The following is a 24,253-nucleotide window of genomic DNA, read 5'->3' on the forward strand; positions in this document are numbered from 1 at the left end:
ATGTTGTGGGTCAGAAGAAAAATCAAGCCACTAATATTGGTGGTGGGGAAAGAAGCCAGTTGGTGGGAGGAGTTGGGTAAGATGAGTTCCTTTTGGGATTAGTTAGGTTTCATGTGACAGTGGAATGTCCAGGTTACAGTGTTTATTGGCAGTTGGGAATGGTGGACTATGGCACGGGTACAGGGTTGGGGTTCAGAGTGTAGATTTGGGGTGTTACTATAGTAGTAGGAGCAAGTAGATTTAAAAAAAATGCCACCAATTGAGGGGAGAAAGCACCAGTACGGGAGTATGAAGAACAAACCCAGCAGAACAAAATGATAAAGGGCTGGTCGATGGACAGGCCTGAGGCCAGTTAGAAGAATGCTATGTTCTGAAAGCTAAAGTCAAGGGCTTCAGAAAGGAAGGAGAGGTCAGCAGTGTGGGACTGCAGTGAAATCAGGGTAGATAAGAACTCTGGAAAAGCCGTTGAGTTTAGCAAGAGGGCAGTCCCTGAACTTTGTGTACAACTCCAGCGAGGGAGGACACCTTTAACCAAGTAAGATGGTTATCTGAGGACAGTCACACCCTCCTCTAAGCACGACCTAGAGATGTGGGGGTCCAGAATCCCCACTGTTATGAATCACAGTTATTTTGGATCTATTCAGGAACAATTCCTTTCCCTTATTTTATCATCGTATGCCTACTCTTAGTTTTTCTATTTAGATTGCGCAGCTGGCCTGCTCCAACCCAGTGAGGGTCTTGTCCCTGCTGATACTGACTTATCAACATAGGCCACAAACAGTTAAACTTTGTCGTGTCACAACCCATGTTTTCTAATGAAAAGTAAATATATACCAAACAATAAGTTTGGCTCTCCATTGTCAAACTTATTGGCAAGGGCCCCTCTGTTACTTCATGCTCTTTCCTTTCCTCTCAAGATCAGTTTTTGTTGTTTATATTTCTCATTTTTGCTTTTTTCTAGGACTTGTCTTAGATTAAGGTTGAGACTAGGTAATAAAGAAGCATTCTCAGGAGAGAATAAAGGGGAGCTGGGGTCATAAGAAGGGTGGGATGACAGTGGTGGCTTGGAAAAGAGGTTTTATAGAATTGCAGAAGAGATTGCATGGTTACTATCCTTAAAACCATAGCTCAGCCTTCTAAGAACTCCATGAATGATGTTTGAGTGAGAGATGTAAATCAACACACTTAATATAAGTGTGATTCAAAGTTACATTCCTAAATTGTATTTGGAAGAAATATAAACCCTATAGCTCAGATGACACATTGGAGGAAATCCAATAAATTCTGCACCTGTCTTGCGTGGGAGAAAAGTGAAAGAGCAAAGGTGAAACCCTTTGTTGTTTAAATGGTGTGACTTAGTGGTAGGGGTGCATTTTTATATAATGATTGATTATTTTATATAATGATTGATTATTTTATATAATGATTGATTATTTGAGCTACCGAAGACTATCAAAAAGAAGTTCTAGATGACAAAAAAGTACCTAGCTACTATGCTATGTGGATATCTGAAACTCGGGAATTTGTAGGTGATAAGTACCTCTGTAGAAAGCTATTATGAAAAGATCTTGTATGGCCTTAGTTACTCTGAAGATTCTGTAACTTATTTATGCCAAAATTATTTTCATAGATTTTATTTCACTTAAAAAAATTTTAGATATATCCTGGATTTATGTTTGGTCCACTTAGTAATATACAGTAAACAAAGGGTAAGGAAACGTTTTTATGTACAATTTGGTTAATTATTAATTCTTCAGATTTACAGTACACTATCCTTCAATTTACTGTCCAAAGGGGAAAACACACCAAATTTGGGGGGAATTTATATTGGCAATAGGAAGGAATGTGTTTCTGATAAATCCAATGTGTAGCAGTACTGAATTTTGGTACCTTTTTGTATTTTTGCAAGTAAATCTCAAAGGTAAAACCCAATGAAGACAAAGGTTGAGTACCTTTGTACAAGTTATCCAGGCCCCAGTTTCTCAGTTTCCGATCTTTATTCTTGGTATTTCATTATTCGTTAGCCTTTCTAACAGAGTATAGTGGGAAAGAAAGAAAGAAAACTCAGATTAGTCCTACTTATCAGGAACCATTCTAAATGAACTAACAGACACTGAAGCCAGTAAAGAGAAAGCTTAGAATTCCCCGCACACTAGCTCAACAGTACTATCTTCTAGACTATTATTATACATAATACTAAGCATATAAGATTAAATACATATACTTTATAGGATATGTATACTATTGTATATGTACATATTATTATATTATACAGTATAATTACTAATTATAATATGGTATATACATATATATGTGTATATATATATATGTGTGTGTGTGTATATATATATAGATATATATATACACTGTAATTTAAATGCATTTTGTCTCCCTCTAAGTCATGAGGATTTAGTTAAGTGGTCATAATTCAAATGAGTAAAATGCAACTAATCTTATCCCTAGAGTTAAAAAAAAAAAAAAGTGCAACTGATCTTAATGAAAACCCATTCCTCAAGTTTCTTAGAATCAAATCCCATTAAAGGAAATCTTTTGAGAAGATCAAATATAGCTTCTTAGTAAAAGTCAAGAGCACAAGCAGAATAAAATTAAACAACAAGGGACGCCTGGGTGGCTCAGTCGGTTGAGCGTCTGCCTTCAGCTCGGGTCATGATCCCGGGGCCCTGGGACTGAGTCCTGCATGGGGCTCCTTGCTCAGTGGGGAGCCTGCTTCTCCCTCTGCCTGCCGCTCCCCCTGCTTGTGCTCTCTCTCTGATAAATAAATAAAATCTTAAAAAAAAGAGAGAGAGAGTAATTCTTAAACTTTAATGTGCCTTAGACTTTCCTAAAATACTTGTTGAAAAGGCATATTTCTAGGGCTCCCCCCCTCCACCACCGCCATGGTAATCTCATTCCAATGGGCCTCTAGTCATATTTAGGTAAACACTACACTCTTATTTTCTGATTTTGTTTTAAGATAATGCTTGTTAACACAAATGAATGTTTAACTGAGTGTTTTAGGTACTTAGGAAAATGAAATAAAGCATTTCTTATAGTGTGAAGAAAAATGTTTTGGGACAGAACTACAGAAGCAGGTTGGCCCAGCCTAGGGCAGTGCCCCTAGGATCCTCTTCCTGCTACGTATTAATACTTAATACACACCTTCATTTCACATTCATGGGTGATTCCATATGAAAGGGAAAGGCAGAAGATGAGTTCATTCATTCATTAGAGGCTTTTCACACACATGGGTGTTTCTAACCCTGCTTGCTTCGCTTATCTCAACTTCTGCTTAAAGAGATTCTATGGAGAATACTGTTCTGTCTAAAACTGATGACAGACTAGTTTAGTATCATATATTATTATTCAGGTGAATAAATTACTAAATTATACAAATTATATGCAGTCCTAGGGCACAGTGTATATAACCAGTACTGACATTCTGCTTTTCTGCTTTGGGACGGCCAGGTCAGTTTTTCATGGCTGGCATCTTCTCTGGTAGGTTGGACATCCATGCCGCACTGGTTGTAAATATTTTGGTTCTCACTCATGCATGTGCTTCTACATTTGGTAGCCACCATTCTGCATTTTATGTTACTTGTAAACTTGTCTTACCTCACCTAAAACTCTAAGTTCTTGTGGGGTATGGTGGGAGGGATGTAGCATACAAATTTATACCTTATACCGAACTGAGGGATGGTGAAGCAAGAAATGCCTATGGTATCAATCAATCAATAAGTAAATAAAACTACCATAGCTGGTGATCACATTTTGTTGTACCGGCGAGCAGGAAGACCCAGTTTTCAGAGCTTCAAATCTAAGTTACAAGCACAAGCCTATAATACATATTTATCTGTAAATAACTCACATGACAATGTCAACTTTTCATCATTTTGTTGTTTAATTTTTTTTTGAAAGCTTTTATTTATTTATTTGTCAGAGAGAGAGAACCAATGAACCACCCAGGTGTCCCAAGAATTACTCTCTTATTCTAAATAATGATGAAATTTTCTTTCATGAGTTGCAATTTAATGAATTGTTCTGTTTGTTGTTGAACAATTAGGTAATTGTGTACTTGGAACATTTTTGCTGGAGTTAAGGCCCTGGTAGATAGTTGTGCTGGGGGATTTATGGCAGAATGCTCTAGGCATAGGATGTACCCAAATATGGTTTATCTTGAGGACCTAAGGAAGGTATTCTCTCTCCTCTGTTGTACCAGAAGTCTCTGTTTCTCAGAGCCAGAACTCCAATTAAAACTATATTTACTCACTTTGTGGGCTAAATCAGTATTTGTGGCTTTTCTAGAAAACTAAGTGTCCATTATACTTTTGTTTTGATGGAATGCTTTGAATTTCTCAATAACTCAAATATAAATGCACTTTAGAAACCCAGCTCCTTACAGGTTGAGTTATAGGTGTTCAAATATAGACTTCTTCTTGCCTGACTTCCATGTGGATATGGCCAGTGCATCTTCACTTGGGGCTGTGGTTTCATTTTTTTCCTACTTTGTTCTGACTTCCTGTGAAGTCCAAATTCTCGTCTTATACATAGACACATATATTCACACGATTTCAGCCTCTCTTCTACCACCAACTTTTCCTGGTCCTACAAATGTATTCAGGATGTTTTTGTGTTTGAAATAAATCTTTCACTCTACCACATTATATCTCCTTCCTCCTACAAGTAAATATCTTGAGTAACGGACAGCATAGGATGGGAAAGAGCCCAGAAGTCATTTGACCTGAAAGTTGAGCCAAACTCTTCTTTGGAAAAATTTTCAGAGCTTCAGTCCTCACAACTGGACCAACTCTTGGGGATCCCTCCAGCTTAAACCTTCCTCAAGGATAAAATTTATGTATATTTATGCTAACTAGTTTCAGTTCCTCCTTAACACTTAGAGACCTAGATTTGATTTTTACTACTCAACTGTGCAGTATACTTGAAAGTTTCCAAATTATGTGCTAGTTTCAGAATTCATTATTTTTTTCTTCATTTTAATTCATTTTGACTAGTTCTCACACTGGAGAACTAGTTTTCCTTTGTAGCTTCTTGCACACTGCCAATACTAGCTGTTGGCTTAACATTCTTTGCTTTGCCTGCCTGCCTGCCTTCCTTCCTTCCTTCCTCTTTCTTCCTTTCTTCCTTTCTTTTTCTTTCTTCCTTCCTTCCTTCCTTCCTTCCTTCCTTCCTTCCTTCCATCCTTCCTTCCTTCTTTCCTTCCTTCCTTCCTTTCTTTCTAGATTTGTTTATTATTTGAGAGAGGGGTGGGGAGGGGCAGAGGGAGAGAGAACCTCAAGCAGACTCTGCACCGAGCCCAGAGCCTGTCATGGGGCTCAATCCCACAATCTTGAGATCGTAACCTGAACTGAAACCGAGAGTCATTGCTTAACTGACTGTGCCACTCAGGCACCCCTCTTTTCTTTCTTTTTAAAAAAATATTTTAAAGTGGAAGAGATATATAATTAATATCCATGTACCACCATGTTTCCTCAAAAATTATCAACATTTTGCCAGTTTCTTAATGTCATTTTTTAAAGAAAAAAATCATCTTTTTCTCATAAAATAGTATATACTCATTCTAGAAGATTTAAGCAATGGAGGAAAACCCAAGGAAAAATACGTGGTTTTTTTTTTAAATAAATCACCTCAAATCCAGCCATCCAGAAATATTATAATAATCATAGAAATATTATTATTAGATATTATTATATCAACATCATTCCAGATAACTGTTCTAGGCGTGTGTACAGATGAAATGCTGGTTCTGGCTGACTAGCTGGATAGCTCAGCAGATACATTTTTACAAAGTTGATCATTTATGCTACCTGTAAATAAAAACATATTCAATTTAATTCTGCTTGACTTTTTGAGGCAAAAAAGAAACTGAAGTGAACCTGAAGAGATTGCTGAACTTCAAACAAATGTTTTTCCACACAGACAGGTTTCTTAAATGAGCCCTTAAATTATGAAAAGAGATTGTGAAAAACATGAAAAGGTTGGAGTTATTCTTTTTAAAAAAATTTTAGACAATCATAATTTTGGGCCATATTAATTGACTCACTAATGTAAGATATGAGGTTACTGACATCTCACATTTCTTTCCCCTTCCTTATCCCCACCTTCAGATTTTTGTCAGTTAAGTTACTTTAATTTGGGAAGGCAGTGTAATATGGTGGTTAGTGGAACCTGGGTTCGGCGACCAGACCACCAGGTTACTCAACTCTATGTCTTGGTTTTCCTCATCTGTAAAGAAGGATAGAGTTGTTGGGGAATGTAAATGAGTTAATGGACATAAAGAATCAGGTGTATAATAAGCATTCAGTAAACATTATTTATAGTTATGCCTTTATGTTGTAGGGATTTATAATACATTCTGTTCTCTAATCCTGATATTCTTTCCATATTTAAATGGATTCTGCCCACGACCAACCAGTCTTTTTAAAAGGGCTTCTCTATTTCTGAATTTTTTGATTCATCTCTATATTGGCTTGATTTTGTTACCATATAATTTTTTCAAGAAAGCTGATGTTATATTCCCTAAGTTCTTCTAATCAAATTTGAAGAGGTATTTCTGCTGCTTTTATACTTGAGCAAGATCTTAGGTATAATATTCCTGGGTTATACTTTGTTTCTTTCAAAATGTTGTGTTAATTCACTTATCATTGAATGTTGCTTTAGAGAAGTCTGATGCAGCCTAAATTCTCTTTTGTATATGATGTGCTTTTGGGGGGATTTTAAAATCTTTTAAATTAATACTCAGTAAATTAACTCTTTTTACATTGTGTAAATTCACAGTTTTTTGGTTGATAGTTCTGTGAGTTTTGACTCATAATAGAGTCATGTAACCACCATCAGAGTAAAGATACAGATATTTCTATCACCATAAAACATTTCCTTGTGTTGTGTTTTATAATCACTCCTTCTTCCGAACTCCATTCCATGGCAACCACTAATATGTTCTCTCTTTATAGCCTTGCTTTTATTCAGAATGTCACAAATGGAATCATATAGTATGTGGTCTTTTGAGTCTGGTATATTTTACTTAGCATAAACATATTTGAGATTCATCCATGCTGTGACTATCAATAGTCTCTGTTTTTATTGCTGAGTAGCATTTCATTGAAAGGATATACCATAGTTTGTTCATCCATTTATTAGTTGTAGAACATTTGGGTTGTTTACAGTTTGGGGTGATTATGAATAAAGTCACCATAAACATTTGTATATAGGTTTTTGTGTGAATATTTTCTGGATATATTTAATTTGCCTTCTGTAAAGATTCTTTCTCCAAATAAGATCACATTCGGATGTACTAGGGGCCTGAACTTCAGCATATGAATTTTAAGGGGATTCAGTTCAATGTATAACACTTGATTTTTCACTTACACCACAAATATTATCTGCTACATGCCAGGCACTAGTCTAGGTACTAGGAACACAAAGATAATGAGGCTCAGTTTCTTCCCTTTTGGTGAATGGAAAGATAAGAATTAATGAACAGGCATTTGCAATGTTATGCAATACGTGTTATCATAGGTAAGCCAACTTATTATGAGTCCACCTCCATGAGACATTTAATCCTGACTTGATTAGATCAGGAATGACGTCTCAGAGGAAGAGTTTATGCTGGATCCTGTGGATGCAATAGCTGCATAATTGTTCTCCCTACTTCCAAACCACACCCTCAGTTACCCAGCCCTGGACTCTGCCACCCAGTTAATCTTTCCAACCACCACCTTAGTTAAGACATTCCCTGGTTGAGAAACCTCTAATGACTCCTCATCATCAACAGAACTAACTCCAAAAAAATTCTTTATCGTGGCTTTTGGTGCCTCCACAATCAAGTACCACCATTGGAATCTACCGTTCCTGTTTTGATCTTTCTTTTGTTGCCCTCCTTAATTCTATGTATTATCAAAATAGATTAACAAACATTTTGGAAATGTGCCAGGAGCTCTTCTATAATTGCATGAAGGCAGGATTTGTTTGTTTGTTTGTTTTCTATTATATCACTGGCACCTAAAACAGTGCTTGACATCTAACAGATTCTTAAGAATATTTATATATATGCACCCAACATAGGATTACCAAAATATAGAAAGCAAATATTAACAGATCAAAAGGGAGAAAATGACAGCAATACAATAATAGTAGGGATTTTAACATCCCACTTGATCGATGGATAGGTTAGACAGAAATTAATAAAGAAACATCAGCCTTAAATGACACATTAGACCAGGTAGACTTAGTAGATAGATATAGAACATTCCATCCAAAAGCAGCAGAATTCACATTCTTCTCAAATGCATATGGAACAATTCCAGGATAGATCACGTTAGACCACAAAACAAGTCTCAGTAAGTTCAAGAAGATTGAAATCATATCAAGCATCTTTTCTAACCACAATGGTATGAAACTAGAAATCAATTTTAAGAAGAAAACTGGAGGGGCGCCTGGGTGGCTCAGTCAGTTAAGCATCTGCCTTTGGCTCAGGTCATGATCCCAGGGTCCTGGGATTGAGCCCTGCATCAGGCTCACTGTTCATGGGGAGCCTGCTTCTCCCTCTCCTCCCCACTCATGCTCTCTCTTGCTATCTCTCAAATAAATAAAATAAAATAAAATAAAATAAAATAAAATAAAATAAAATAAAATAAAATAACTGGAAAACTACAAATACACACAGATTAAACAACATGTGACTGAACAGCTACTAAGTGATAGAAGTCAAAGGAGAAATAAAAACACCTAGAATGAAAACAAAAATACAACTTTCCAAAACTTTGGTTTGTAGCAAAAGCAGTTCTAAGAGGGAAGTCCATAGCAATACAGGCCTACCTCAAGAAACAAGAGAAATCTCAAACAATTTAATTTTATATTGAAAGGAAGTAGAAAAAGAACAAATCAAATCCAATGTTAGTAGAAGGAAGAAAATAATAAAGATCAGAGCAGAAATAAATGAAATAGAGACAAAGGCCAAAAAGGTCAATGGAACTAAGAGCTGGTTCTTTGAAAAGATAAAATTGACAAACCTTGAACTAGGCTCACCAAGAAAAAAAAGAGAGGATGCAAATAAAAAAAGATCAGAAATGAAAAAGAAGTCACAACTCGTACTGTAGAAATACAAAGGATCATGAGACTATTAACTGTCCAACAAATTGGACAGTCTAGAAGAGATAAATTCCTAGGCATTTATCTTCCAATACTGAATCAGGGAGAAATAGAAAGTCTTAATAGAGTAATTGCTAGTAAGGATATTGAATCATTAATCAAAACCTTCCAACAAACAAAAGTCCACGACCAGACAGCTTCACTGGTGAATTCTACCAAACATTCAAAGAAGATTTAATACCTATCCTTCTCTAACTCTTCCAAAAATTAAAGAGGAGGGAAGCCTTCCAAAGTCATTTCACAAGGCCAGCATTACCCTGATACCCAAGCCAGACAAGGAATTACAGGTTAATATCCTTTATAAACCTAGATGCAAAAACTGGCAACAAAATATTAGCAAACTGAATTCAACAATAAATTAAAATGATCATACCCTGTGATCAAGTGGAATTTACTCCAGGGATGCAAGGATGGTTCAGCATCCACAAAACAATCAATGTGATACAGCATATTAACAAAATGAAAAGTAAAAATTATATGGTCATCTCAGTAGATGGACAAAAAGCATTTGACAAAATTCAACATCCATTTATGATAAAAACTCTCAACAAAGTGGGTATAGAGGGAACATATCTCAATGTATAAAGGCCATATATTAAAAACCCATAGCTATTATCATACTTAACTTTCACGTGAAAGCTGAAGGTTTTTCCTTTAAGGTAAGTAACAAGACAAGGATGCTCACTATCCCCACTTTATTAAACATGGTATTAGAATCTTAGCCACATCACCTAATCCAGAAAAAATAAAAGGCATCCAAATTGGAAAAGAGGAGGTAAAACTGCCACCATTTGCAGATGACGTGATACTGTATATAGAAAACCCTGAAGACTCCACTAAAAAACTACTAGAAGTGATCAATGAATTCAGTAAAGTTTCAGGATACAAACTTAATATGCAAAAATCTGTTGCATTACTATACACTGATAACAAAGTATCAGAAAGAGAAATCAAGAAAATGTTACATTTACAACCACATCAAAAAGAATAAAATATGTAGGAATAAATTTGACCAAGTAGGTGAAAGATCTGTACACTGAAAAGTATAAGTCATTGAAGAAAGAAATTGAACGTATCCTGTGCTTATGGATTGGAAGAATTAATATTGTTAAAGTGTCCATACTACCAAAGCAATCTACAGATTCAATGCAATCCCTATCAAAATTCCAATGACATTTTTCACAAAACTAGAGCAAATAATTATATTTGTATGGAACCACAAAGGACCTTGACAAGCCAAAACAATCTTGAGAAAGAACAAAACCAGAGTTATCACACACTCAAATTTCAAACTATACTACAAAGCTATAGTAATCAAAATAGTATGATATTGGCATAAAAACAGACACATTGATCAATGGGACAGAATGGAGAGTCCAGAAATAAGCCCACACATATATGGTCAAAGAAGTCAAGAATATATTTGGGGAAAGGACTGTCTCTTCAATAAATGGTATTGGGAAAACTGGGCCACTATCTTACACCTTATGCAAAAATCAACTCAAAATGGATTAGAGAATTGAATGTTAAGACTTGAAACCATAATCCTCCTAGAAGAAAATATCGGCAGTAAACTCCTTGACATCAGCCTTAGCTATGTTTTGTTTTGTTTTTTGGTTCTGACTCCAAAGGCAAGGAAAACAAAAGCAAAAGTAAACAAACAGAACTACATCAGACTAAAAGGCTTCTGCAGAGGGCACCTGGGTGCCTCAGTTGGTTGAGCGTCCAACTCTTGGTTTTGGCTCAGGTGGTGATCTTGGAGTCCTGGGATTGAGCCCTGTGTTGGGCTCTTTGCTCAGTGGGGAGTCTGCTTCCCCTCTCCCTCTCCCTCTGCCCCTCCCCTGGCTCGCTCTCTCTCTCTCTAAAATAGATAAATCCTTTAAAAAAAAAAAAAAAAGCTTCTACAGAGTGAAAGAAACCATCAACAAAATGAAAAGGCAACCTACTGAATGGGAGAAGATACTTGCAAATCATATATCCGATAAGAAATAAATATCCAAAATGTATAAAGAACTCATACAACTCAGTAAAAAATGAACAATCCAATTAAAAATGGGCAGAGGATTTGAATAGACATTTTTCCAAAGAACACACACAAATGGCCACCAGGCACAAGAAAAGATGCTCGTCACTAATCATCAAGAAAACTCAAATCAAAACCAAAGTGAGGTATCACCTTACACCCATCAGAATGGTTATCATCAAAAAGACAAAAAATAACAAGTATTGGCCAGGATGTGAAGAAAAGGAAATCTTTGAGTACAGTTGTGGGAACATAAATTGGTTTAACCACTATTGAAAACAGTAGAGGTTCCTCAAAAAATTAAAAACAGAGCTACCATATAATCCAGCAATTCTACCAGGTATTGATCTGAAGAAAACAAAAACACTGATATAAAAAAAAATGTTAACTGCAGCATTACTTATCATTGTTGTACATCTAAAACTAATATAATATTGTATGTCAATTATACCACAATAAATAAAAATCTATCATATCTAGTAAAAAAAAACAAGATATGGAAGCAATCTAAGTGTTCATCAATGATCAACAGGTAAATGGATAAAGAAGATATGGTGTATATATGTGTTTGTGTGTGTGGAACTTGAAGGTACTATGCTAAGTGAAGTAAGTCAGACACAGAAGAACAAATACTGCATGGTCTCACTTATATGTGGAATCTAAAAAAAACAAAACACAGACTTAAAGATACAGAAAAAAGATTGGTCATTGCCACAGGGAGGGGAAATGCGGGGGTGAAATGAGTGAAGGGGATTAGGAGGTACAAACTTCAGTTATAAAATAAGTAAGTCACAGGGATATAATGTACAGCATGGGGAATATGGTCAATAGCATTGTATTAACTTTGTAAGATGACAGATGGCTAACCAGATTTATTGTGGTAACCATTACATGATGTATAGAAACGTCAAATCACTATGTTGTACACCTGAAACTAACATAATGTTGTATGTCAATTATACCTTAATAAGTAAAAATCAATCAATCCTATCCAATAAAAAAAAAAGCAATAGTATTAGTTGAGTAAACAAATGAATGAGTTTTCCCTTGGAGGTCCCTTTGCTTGCAGTGCATGTCCCTACTCTCTGCCAGGTGCACACATTTTTGCCTATTGAAATCTTACTCTCAAAGTTCAGGTCATATATCCTCCCCTCCATCATGCATTTCTTCCTGGTCACAGGGGCCAGAAGTGAGCCTTCATTCCTAGAAGGTGTAGTACTCTCTGTCAGCTGTTTGCCTGACCCAGTGTTCTGCTTTGCATTTTAGATATCTGTGTAGGCAATTATTTTTCCTGCCAAATCGAAAGTTGTTTGAATTGAGGGACCACGGTTTTAAAATGATACTGTATCCTGCTCAGCACTTTCTTGCACAGTAACAAATGCTCAAAAAATACCTTTGGTTTGAAGAGAAAATGAATGAGGGCAATATGGCATTCATTGGAAAGAAGTGGAGAAGACCTAAGGGGTGGGGTATTTGGTCTGGCCCCTTTGCCTTGCCTTTTTTTTTTTCTGAGTTTACAACATTTCAAAATTCATTCTGCAGATACTTATCGAGCACTGATTTTACTCAAGGCATTGTTCTAGGACATAGGTTACAAATAGGAATTAAACTGTCCTTGAGGTATTCCTCACTTCTTGTGACAGAGAATCAAGTCCTATTGGTCCTGGTGGTCACTTGCATCTGTACAGTTTTTTGGATGCTTTTCTCAGACTTACTCATCCCATTTTCTAGAATCTTTCCATGGGTTGAGGCTATCTGAGGGCAGGGTTCCCGTCTTCGTTGTCCTGTTCCCTACTGCATTGGACAGAGTTTTATACCTGCTAATAATTTAAGCAGGTTCTTTATTTACCCTAAATGTTCTCTGAGTCTTGTCTAAATTTGCTTGGTGTTTCCAGTGATAAATGCTGGATTGGGGCCAGAGATTGGCAAGGATACTAATGGCTCTGCTTAGATTGGGAAGCCCTCTGTTATCACAAGAGTGGCGGTAAGCATGATATATAGCATGCCTAGCATTGTGCTAATGGTTGGCATGACTTCCGTTTCCTGCTGGAGCCTGTTGCTAACATCACTGGTTTCTTGTCATATTAATATGTTGAAGTTGTTAACGTCTAAAGTTTACCTGCTTCTTCGCTCAAACTCATGAGTACTGGTAAAGTTGCAGAGCTCAAGCCAAACAGAAATGTAATCTGAGTTAGTCTGGTGGGTCTTGCATGTATAGTGTTATCTTTTCCTGAGGCATCTGATCTTAAAAAGTACCTCTATTAAGGGGAAGTAAAGAAGTGGAAATCAAGATGAAATAATGGAATAGTAAGGAATGGAGTGGCTGGTAAAGATACTTGTATTGAGGTCCTGCTTGACATGGAAATTACAACTCTTAAACCTGATCGAAGGGCAGGCCTGAGTCTATCCATATAGAGAGAGTGTTGATACGTACTATCAGGTCATTGTTATTGGGAGTGAGAAACACCCATTTTATTTAAACATGCTGTATAGCAGTCAGAAAAAATTAAGTTTGTGGAAGTGGCATAACAGTTACCCTTTTGAGTTCAACCCTATGCTGTCCTGTGTTTATGAATTTAGAGCGTGTCATCTGCATCATCAAAGAGACTGTGGCCCAAGATAATTCTGAATAGCAGATATATAAAAGTCACTAGAAAGTCTTCTATGGTGCTGCAAAGTGTGCTTAACATAGAACCATGTCTTACTTAAACAAAGTCATGATTAGCTTATCCTGAGCACCTATCAGCAGGACAAGCAGCACATAGATGGCTGGGCTCACTCTCAGAGCTTCAGTCCATATTAGAAATGTCACTACAGAGTAATCTCTTCAATGCACAGTTTCAGCAGACATTGTTTCTCAAAGTTAATCTCTTCTTCCTTGTGGGATTACCACTTTCCGCTCTTATTTCAGGCTCCTCTTCCTCTCTGAAGCCCTGTGCTCCCCCATGTCACTGTGTGGTAAACGCACTACCAATTACCCTAAAGAAACCACTGGGGTCCCTGCCATTTCTCAGTGCTTGACTTAGATATTGGCATGGGATGCACCTCTGGGAAGGGACGTTTCAAGGGCTTCTGGGGAGCATTGGGAAGGGGTTTGAAGCTCCTAAAAAGGAGACACAAAGAAAAGGCCCCTTTACTGATCTGGATGAAGGTGTATGAGAATGTGATATTTGGAATGACTGCCACTATCTTTTTCCACCAAAATGACAAGACAGATATTAATCAACTCAGAAGGCGACATTTCCCTACCTTTAGACCTCTTTTTCTAGAACTCATCCTCTTATTGCTTAAGCCACTTCCAATTGAGCGTTCTCTTACAGACAAATCTCTCTTCCCTGACACCATAACATTCCTGTTTGCAAAACAGAAAGTTAGATAGTTTCTTTATTTGATATTTGTGGTCAGTTTTGTTTGCCTAAAAGACAAGGCTAATATTCTAATTTTCTGTGATTTACCAAGACCTAAGATGTAGCAGTGATTTTCCCTTTCCCAAATGTTTGGGAACTTCAAGCTTATTTCACTCTCAAAATAGGAGGTTAGTTTCCTTATATCTTGGGTGTATGTGCTGACTAAAAGATCTACCAGATTTCACATTCTTATGGGATGTTTTGCATCACCAGAGAAAACTTTCCAGTATTGATTGCGCCTCCTGTTCCTGCCCTTCTTGACCCAGATGTCTTATCATATCCGGGTGACATTCATTAACTGGATCCTTTGTCACGAATTTTATGCCATTTCCTCATGTTGTGGGTGTTGTGTCTGAGAATGGCTTATGCAGCATTGAGAAAGGTTCCCAAACCTGGCCCATCATCAGAATCTCCCCAAATATACTAACTGAATCCAGATTTCTCTCCAGGTAATTCTGATTTTCAACCAGGCCTGTCAACCGATGAGATAAGGGATAGGAAAAGGGGAAAAATTGTAGTGACCTGATTCCATACCTAAAGTAAATGGCTCCAAACCTCAACTGACAAAGTCAGCTATGTAAGAACAAAATTGTGTTTCTTTATAGCTTAATTTTTATTTTTTTAATAAAGGTTTCTTTATTCTTTTGGGTGGCAGGAACCTATTTCAAGCAATTCTAAATATGGCTACCCCACTCCATCCCCCTCAGCAAGTTAAAACTAGCTTATGTAAGATCAAGTTAGTTGGAAGGAGGAGCCCTTTAGTCCTTGATGTCCTTTGTCTACATGGCTATCCCCTGAGACATCCAAGGTCGCATCAGCTCTTTGGCCACTTGTCCCCGCAGATCTGTGCTGTTGCTAGCTGCATGACTCCTTCATTTTCTACAGCTCTTCTGCGGTTCTTCCGGGTCTGTCGAGGATACTCAGAACTGTCTCTGCTGCTCCTCTCCATGCCCGAGTAAGAGAAACGCTCTACACCACCCTGAGGCCCCATCACCCACCTGTTCCCCCTCTACCCAGGCAACTGAGCCTGACCACTCCTGTTCTCTCTTCCCATAAGCCTACCTGACATCTTGCCAGGGCTTCTTGCCCTTCTCTGAGATCGGCACTAATTGCTTTCCCTCCAACTCCTCCTCCATCAGTCCTGAAGCTTGCTCTTCTGTGCTAGGAGGCATGGAAACCTCAGATGTTTCCTCTCAGATCTCTTGTTTATGTCCTTCTGTTCTTCTGTATGGCTAAAGTGCCTAAGCTTTCCTAACTCCAAAGCTGGGATAAAACTTTCTGTTTCTCTGCCTTCTGCTGTTCTGTTTCATTCCTGAGACAATTTATACAACCTAGCTATGGAATAGAAATGGCCAAAAAAAGTGGGGGGAGTGATAAAGGAAATCCCAAGAAGAAGCATATATATTTTTTAAATGACAGATTTGTAGTAGACAAAAATACATGTTTGACATCTTGTATGGAATGTATTTTTGCTTCTGCAGTGTGTGTGTGTGTGTGTGTGTGTGTGTATTGTACATTCACACATACTTGTATGGTAATTAGCAACATTGAAAATCTGTCATTTGAAATCATTTTTCACTGAGTCTATTTCAGGTTCTAAATTCACTTTCTTTTAATTGGAGTTCACGGTAGATGATAGAGAAAAAGATTTAAACTAATATGCTGGAATATACATATAAATGAGTGTTTCCTCAGTTACCTCAGGCTACTATACATTTATTCCACTAATATTTCTATGACTCTAAACATTTCTGGATTTTTTTTAATTGTCTTAATGTTACAAAGCATGTTGAAAATGTTAATAGTAAATTATGAGTAAAGCAACTCTGTTGCCCCCGCTTCCCACCCCACTCAACAAGGTGGAGCTCAGCTTCATCCATTTACCTTCAGAATCATTCTTTTTATTTTAAAGATTGTATTTATTTATTTGAGGGGGGAGTTGGGGAGGGGCAGAGAGGGGGGAGAGGGAGAGGGTGAAGCAGACTCCCTGCTGAGCAGGGAGCTCAACTCGGGGCTCAGACCCCGAGATCCTGAGCCAAAGTCAGACACTTAACTGACTGAACCATCCAGACATCCCCAGAATCATTCTTTTTTTTTTTTTTAAGATTTTATTTATTTACTTGACAGAGAGATACAGTCAGAGAGCACAAGCAGAGGGAGGTGCAGAGGGAAAGGGAGAAGCAGACTCCCCGCTGAGCAGGAAGCCTGATGCGGGGCTCGATCCCAGGATCCAGGAATCATGACCTGAGCCGAAGGCAGACGCTTAACGACTGAGCCACCCAGGCGCTCCCCCCAGAATCATTCTTAACTTATGATTGGTTATGACCTGATTTTTAGAAGTAGTAGACAAAGATTTTTTTCCCTTAGAGCCACTTAAATGACATTCTGAAAAACTCTGAAATCATTTTGTGAAGAAAAGCTCAAAATTTTTTTTGAATGACAGCATCACTGAAATAAATGTATAATTGCTAAAATGATGACTCTGAACTAACTACTCCTATCTGGATGAATAAATGTTGGTAGTTTAGTTTAAACTAGGGATTGGCAATTTGGCAATTTCTTGAAATTTTTTGGTTGTCTCAACTGGGGAGTTCCTGGCATCTAGTGGATAGAGGCCAGGGTCGGTGCTGAACATCCTACATTGCTTAGGACAGCTTCCCAAACTAAGAATTGTCTGTCTCCAAATGTCAGTACAACCAAGGTTGAGAAATCCAGGTTTAAACAAATGAATTATAATTTTATAGTCATTCCTCACATGTTAATGTGCTTAAAAGTTTCTGATCCCTTTCCCCCAGCCTCAGTCTAACTAAATCTTTGGGATGGAAAAACTCAGGCACCCAAACCTTCTGTCCACAGACTCACAACCTCTTTGAGGCTTGCTTTCTGCTTACGTACAGAGGATGGGGGTGGAAAGGGAAACTGGATCCAGGGAGGAAACAGGCGGGGTGGGGAATACACAGGAAACCTGCAGATTAATATCGAGGTGGAGGTTTCCCCGGCAGTCTTTGAATTCTTCCTGAGATTTTTACTTCTTATCTCAGCGTTTTTTCTTCTCAGCTCTCTGGTTTTCCAGCGTCATTACTCAGAGAGAGGCTGACACTTTTCACTTGAAGACCTTTTACCACCCAATAGCCTGAGGTCCCAGTGCCCCGTTCTGGACTCACTGCTGAAACTCCCCTGTCCTCTTCTAATGAGTCAGGATTGAGTGCTTTTTCCTTTTGCTTCCCAAGCTGGCTCTGCTCTCCTCCTTTGAAACACCATCTGCATTTGAAGACACGTTTCCCTTATCAGTTCTCCGATGAGCAATTATGATTTCTATGGAATAGCCTGATTTGCTCTGTCCCTCTCTCCTTCCTTGCTTTGTACAAGGGTAAAGTTTCAAACCACCACCTAATTATGGGGCCAGGTATGGCTTTCCACAGGAAGGCCAGCTGTTTTGTTCTTACCCTGCTGTCGTCATTTCCACCATAGACCTCCATCCCTATGCTGGTACCTTCCTGTAGCTTCTTTTGTGTGTCCCCCAGCAGTATCTGCGGCTAGCCAGATGTGTTCTTGCGGGTTTTGTCCCTGATGTCTGATTTCCAAAGAAAAGATCAGTGGGGAGCCCAAAACCTTCCAAACAGCCAAGAGAAAGGGAAAACCATATGGCCTTTTTCCTGGATCATAGACACGCCCTAGGAAAGCCATATGCTGACTCTACCACTCCTTTCCCCCCAGAGAAGGTGTCCCATACGTATTTTACAGGATTTAGATAAATCTCTACACATGAGGATTAACCTGGAAATGGTGGGCCACGGTTTTAGGTTTCTAGACTCCTGCTAGGTACTTCCTATCACAGGCAATTCTAAGGTCCCATCCTTGTCTGGGTGCATTCCACCAAGAAGTTCTTTCAGATGAGTTCTGCCTTGCAATTACTGTTAAGATAACTTTGAGCCAAATGGATGAAGTGATCAGATACCCCAAGCATACCCTCTGTGTTCTGGTGTTCTTTCCATGCTGCACTTGTGGCTGAGTAGTCTCCAGGGAAGCTGCCCATGGGAAGGGCCTTCTGCTGGCCGCAGGCACATTTCTCATATTTGAACTTGACATCTTTAATGTACGGGACACCTTCTCCATCAGCTTGTGCTAGTCTGGGCAGTTTCAGCCTTTTCTTTACCAAATGACCCAGTCACCATGTGATGCTGTCAAAAACAAGGAGAATTCATGGGTCAGTTGTAGGTAGTAGAATTCTAGTACCAGTCCTCCGTCAATAAGCTCCTGTTGACTGCTACATAGTTTTGAGGCCCTTGGAGGTGGACCCCTCCAGTGCCTCCCTTGTCTCTTCCCTTGATGGAAGTGTGGTCATTTGTCTACCGTTTTTGAGTTTTAAGTCTGCTTCACCTGCAGGAGAACCCTGATTTTTGTGGCATCACTAGCCCTGAAATTTTATGTTATTAAGCATTTTAAATTGGTCAAGGCCCCAGTTCTGCTGTTAGCTAGAAGATATCTCTATACCTTCACCACATGGAGTAAGTTTCTTCTCATCTCTGTGTACCACTGTCTCGCAGTCAAGTGTCCATGTTAAATCATATTGTAGTTAGGGGTCAACGAGATGCCTGACTCTAGTCTAAGTGCTATCTTTTGCAGGACAACCCAGGCTGCCCCAAATTCAGAGGTTAACAGTTTTCTAGACCAACCCCTACAATGTCATATTAGCATCCAGTCCAGTACTGTCCAGCCTAGAAAATTCTCAGCTGTGTGCTGTCACTTCCAACAAAGTTAAAGGATCAGGTTTTCTTTTCATGCCCCATCCCCACACAATGATGCACACGATGCACACTCCTTCTCTTCTGGTGGGCCCACAAAGTGTTAAGGACTGTTGGATGTCAGGTTATATAAAAGTAAAGGATCAATGAGAGAGGCCACACTCCAGGAACTTGGGCTAATGGATCCCTTTCCTACCTCGCCAGTGCTCCATCTCTCACCTCCCTGGAGAACATCTGCTCCTGCTTCCCATCCAGCATGAGCTGCTCCTGTGACTGCCTTTCGCTTCTCCCTTCATTTCAGACTTGTGTCGTGTTTGGGATTAGAGAAACCAGCTCTGTTTACTGCCCGTGAATATTTCTGACCTGCATTAGACTGTGGTTTCTTGAATTTTTGTGCTTTTGGGAGTTTAGGGAGAGGAAAATGTCCTGTGTGGAATGAGTGGGGGGAAAAAGAAGAGGAGGGAATTGCGCAGAAAACAGAATAATACTTTGAAATGTAACCTCACCATATACCATGTACAATTAGAATCTTTTACTCCAGTTTGGAGTGATTTATTTATTTTTTATTTTTTATTTTTTTTAAAGATTTTATTCATTCATTTGACAGAGAGAGAGGGAGACACAGTAAAAGAGGGAACATAAGCAGGGGGAGTGGGAGAGGGAGAAGCAGGCTTCCCGTGGAGCTGGGAGCCCGATGAGGGGCTCAATTCCAGGACCTCGGGATCATGACCTGAGCCGAAGGCAGACGCTTAACGACTGAGCCACCCAGGTGCCCCTGGTTTGGAGTAATTTAAACAGCATTATTTTGGGAGTTTAATTATAAGAATAATGGCTTGAGGTCTGTTTTATCTGTGGTTAAGGTGCACAGAAGTAGCTTTTAGCATGGTCTAAACACTTAGACCAGGGCACTTGGGTGGTGCAGTCAGTTAGGCGTCCGATTCTTGGTTTCGGCTCAGGTCGTGATCTCAGGGTGGTGAGATTGACCTCCACATGGGGTTCTGCATTGGGTGTGAAGGTTGCTTGAGATTCTCTCTCCCACTTCCTCTGCCCCTCCTGCTTGCTCGCTCACTCTCTCTCTTTCTCTAAAATAAATCTTTTTAAAAAATAAAATAAATAAAAAATTTCAAAAAAGCACTCACACCAAAATAGTTGGAAAACATCAAGGAAAGAATCATGTATAATCTGACATTCCAGTTCTTAAAATAAAAGTAGTAGAGTTTTCTCTAGATTTGTTGCATAAAATGCCATTCAGCTCTACTAGATAATGAGTTTGTCCAGATACTTTCCGATAAAATTGGCACAATTTATCTCTGCAAGTGATGATGTCTGACTTTGATTAAATGTTCATTCTTTATCGAATTCTGTGCTCTAAATTTCACAAGTATATATTATCTCACGTGGTCCTCAAAACAACTCTGAGTTACTTTATCTTATCTTGGTAGGTTGTAGAATCACCATTTTACAGATTAGGAAATTGAGCTTTCATTTTGCTCAGGGTCATACAGCTGTTAAATGGTGAGATTCAAACCAAGGCCTTTGTGACCCTAGAGGCCCTATTCCTGGACCCACATCACACCTTCTTTGTAGAAAGGATCCATAGGGAAGCAAGAGCCCAGGCTGACTCGAGTAAGACCCTGGCTTCACCACAGCCAATCTTGAGTCTGAACTCAGCTTGAGGACATAAGATATACCAAAGCCATGCTGAGATACTTCCCTGAACTTGGAGACATCCTCTGGAGGGGATGGACCCTTGAGGAATTAAGATAAAAATCTCTCTTTTGTGTGTATGTGCATTTGTGTATGGATGTTTAAGTAGGAATATTCCAGCAAAGGTGCTGCTGATCCTATTCTTTTTTTTTTTTCTTTGAAATATTTTAATTCTTTATTTTTGGGTAGATAATATATTCACATGAGTTAAAAACCAAACAGTATGAGGTCTGCCTTCTACCCCTTCAGCCCATTTTGTACCTCATTCCCTTACCCATGGATATCTTTTTCAGAATTTGTTTTGTGCTAATATAAATAAATGCAAATTTATATTCTCATTCCTTCCCTCCTTTTTTATATAAAAGTCATTTTAAAATTATGTAACTTCCTTTGCTTTTTTCACATAGAGATTTATCTTGGATACCTTTCCATATCAGCACAGGGAGAACTTCCTCATTCTTACTTAAAATAGCATAATATTTCATGGTTTAGATGTATTATCATTTATTAACCAGTCCACTTTTATTAGACATTTGGCTTGTTTCCAGTCTTTTGCTGTTACTAACTGATGCAATGAATGACCTTGAATATGTCATTCTGCATATGTGCATGTGTATCTCTAGGATGAGTTTCTAAGAGTAACATCGCTAGGTTAAAAAATATGCATTTATACTTTCTCCTAATAGTGCCAAATTGGCATTACTAAGGGTTATGATCATTTGCACTCCCACCTGCAATGTATGAGTTTGCCACAGTCTTCTCAACACATTTTTGGATTTAGGCCAATTGGACTGATAAAAATGTTTGGACTTTAGCCCATCCACTGCAATAAAATATTGTAAATTTCTTACTATGATTAAAGGTAAGCAACTTTTCATATGTTTAAGAGCCATTCATATTTCCTTTCCTATGAAATTTGCCCATGCTTTTCATGGCTTATAGATCTTCTTATCAATTTCTTAGAACTCTATATATTAAGGAGAGTAGCATTTGTCTGTGGTATGAATTGAACATATTTTTTCCTGTATGTCATTTTTTATTTTTTAATTTTTTCCTCTTGATTTTCATGTGGTTACATTTGTTAGTCTTCTCTTACATCTTTTGTATTTTAAGTCAAAGTTAGAAAGTCCTTTCCCATTACAAGGCTAGAAAAGTGTTCTCTCTGTTGTCATCTAGTACTTTCATTGTTCTGTTTTTCTTTTCTTTTCTTTTTTCTGTTTTTCTTATTTAAATTTTCGATCTACTTGGAGTTTATCTTGGTTTATAGTATAATGTTTGGATCCAACTTCTTTTTCCCAGGTGGCTATTTAGTTGTATCACACCATTTTTTGAAGAACTGCTGGTAATTCAGTGCCCACTGGTTTGAGATGCCACCTTTATCATATACTATATGTCTTAAAAATAAATATTTTATATTCTAAATATATATATATGTTTACATTCTAAAATGACTTTTAGAATGCTAGAAGAAAGTTTTAATTTTCCTGTTGCAGGCTTAAAGGATTTCTTTTTTGTGATAAAACCTATATAATGTAAAATTTACCATTTTAACCATTTTTAAGTGTGAAGTTCAATGACATTAAGTACACTTACATTGTTGTGCAACCATCACCACCATCCATCTCCAGAGCTATTTCATCTTCCCACTCTATGACTTTGGATCAAATACACTGTTCATTTTGTGGGACACCATACATTTGTAAGATTTCAGAAATGTTAAAATGTGGGAGAGTGTACATCTGAGAACCTACAAAATACAGTTCTAAGTTCCTAACTGTATTTGATGTATTTCTGGATGTTTTGCTGTATTCCATTGGTTTGCTTCTTCATGTGTCAGTGTCACATTGTTTTAATTATTAAAGATTTAGATTATCTTTTAATATATAATAGAGCTCGTGTCCTTTCACTAGTGTTTTGTTTTTTTTTTTTTTCAGAAGACTTCTTTTTCCAACTATTCTTACCTATCTGTCCAGATAAATGAGGCAACTTTTCCCTGGCTATTGTAGATCTTCTTTCCTTCCCTCTTTCTACCTGTATTCCACTTAAATTGTAAAGACTTGCATACAGAAGACCTTGTTATGCCTGAAGATCAGCTATAAGTCCTGGTTCAGAGTAACTTCTCTGAATGTTTGTATATCTTCTTGACTTTTCTTCTACTGGGTTTTTATTTCAGAATTGCCATCGAAAGTAGTCTTTTCCTGATCTGCATTATTGCTATAAAAAGGAGATGCACTTATGAACATTCTTAGAATCATTTACTCCTTTTATATCTTGCACATAGAATGTTAGCCCTTTTCAGCAAAGTAAGCATTGTTCTTATAATGATGAAAAATCTTAAATGTTTGCCACTGTATCAGGGTTTAATGTGGTTCACTAATGCATTTACCCTTAGTACAGGTCTGTTGTTTTGCCAAGTATTCCTATTAAATATTTAGCATTTATCATATTGTTTTATTAGAACTTGGCTTTATTTGCATTTATAGATCATAAACTCATTTCTTTCTTTCTTGTACTGAAGAACCCATTATAAGAGCCAGTAAATCCTGTGGAAAATGGTCTTCAGTGATCTTACATCAAGAACCGTGCGTCTTTATGATAATTGGATCAAAGATGCTGGTAAGTAACCAAACTTCCTACTTAAGGCACATCTTTTCTTTTTATGTCCAATTCCAATATTTAATAGGATTTCACTGAAACAGAATGAGAGACTGCAAGTTAACACTCCCTCATAGACACCTCAAATATTAATTTTTATTACTAGTTAACAACAGGGAAGTATCAAAGTTCTCATTACAAATATGTACAAAGATAGAGCTACACAGATGTTTATTATGATGTTTATAATAATGAAAATAGCTTTAATATCCAGTTAAGGAAATTGGTTAATAGATGATAGTACATTCCAACTCAGCAGTCATTAAAAGTGATTTTTGGAGGCACAGTGCTCTTAGGCTTGCTTCTGCCCTAATGCTCCTAAGGGAAATAGCAGTTAATGCCAACAATGTTGATTCTTGAATGGGAGGGGCTGCACCCTCAGGGGTGTATCAGAAAGGGAGCGTTTCATAGGGCATCCCTAAGTAATTCTGAAATGTCTGCCTTCTTGCTGTAACCATTAAAAAAAAAAAATCAGTATTCTAGGAACATTTAATGCCAAATCAAGTTTAAATACATTAAATGAAAAACAGGTTGTAAAACACCACATACAT

The 24,253-nt window shown here is 37.8% G+C and overlaps 1 protein-coding gene across 5 annotated transcripts in view; it reads left to right on the forward strand.

Annotated features, from left to right (window-relative positions):
- Positions 1-24,253, forward strand: part of ELOVL7 (ELOVL fatty acid elongase 7) — a 73,902-nt gene that overhangs the window by 24,423 nt on the left and 25,226 nt on the right. For all 5 annotated transcript variants that reach the window (XM_078067288.1, XM_036101088.2, XM_036101087.2 and 2 more), the window contains one exon: positions 23,566-23,663. In XM_078067288.1, coding sequence (XP_077923414.1) covers positions 23,600-23,663 — 64 coding nt within the window. In that variant the 5' untranslated portion in view covers positions 23,566-23,599. The remainder of the gene's footprint in view (positions 1-23,565; positions 23,664-24,253) is intronic.

The sequence above is a fragment of the Halichoerus grypus genome, chromosome 2 (genome assembly GCF_964656455.1).
Source record: "Halichoerus grypus chromosome 2, mHalGry1.hap1.1, whole genome shotgun sequence".
NCBI lineage: Eukaryota > Metazoa > Chordata > Mammalia > Carnivora > Phocidae > Halichoerus > Halichoerus grypus.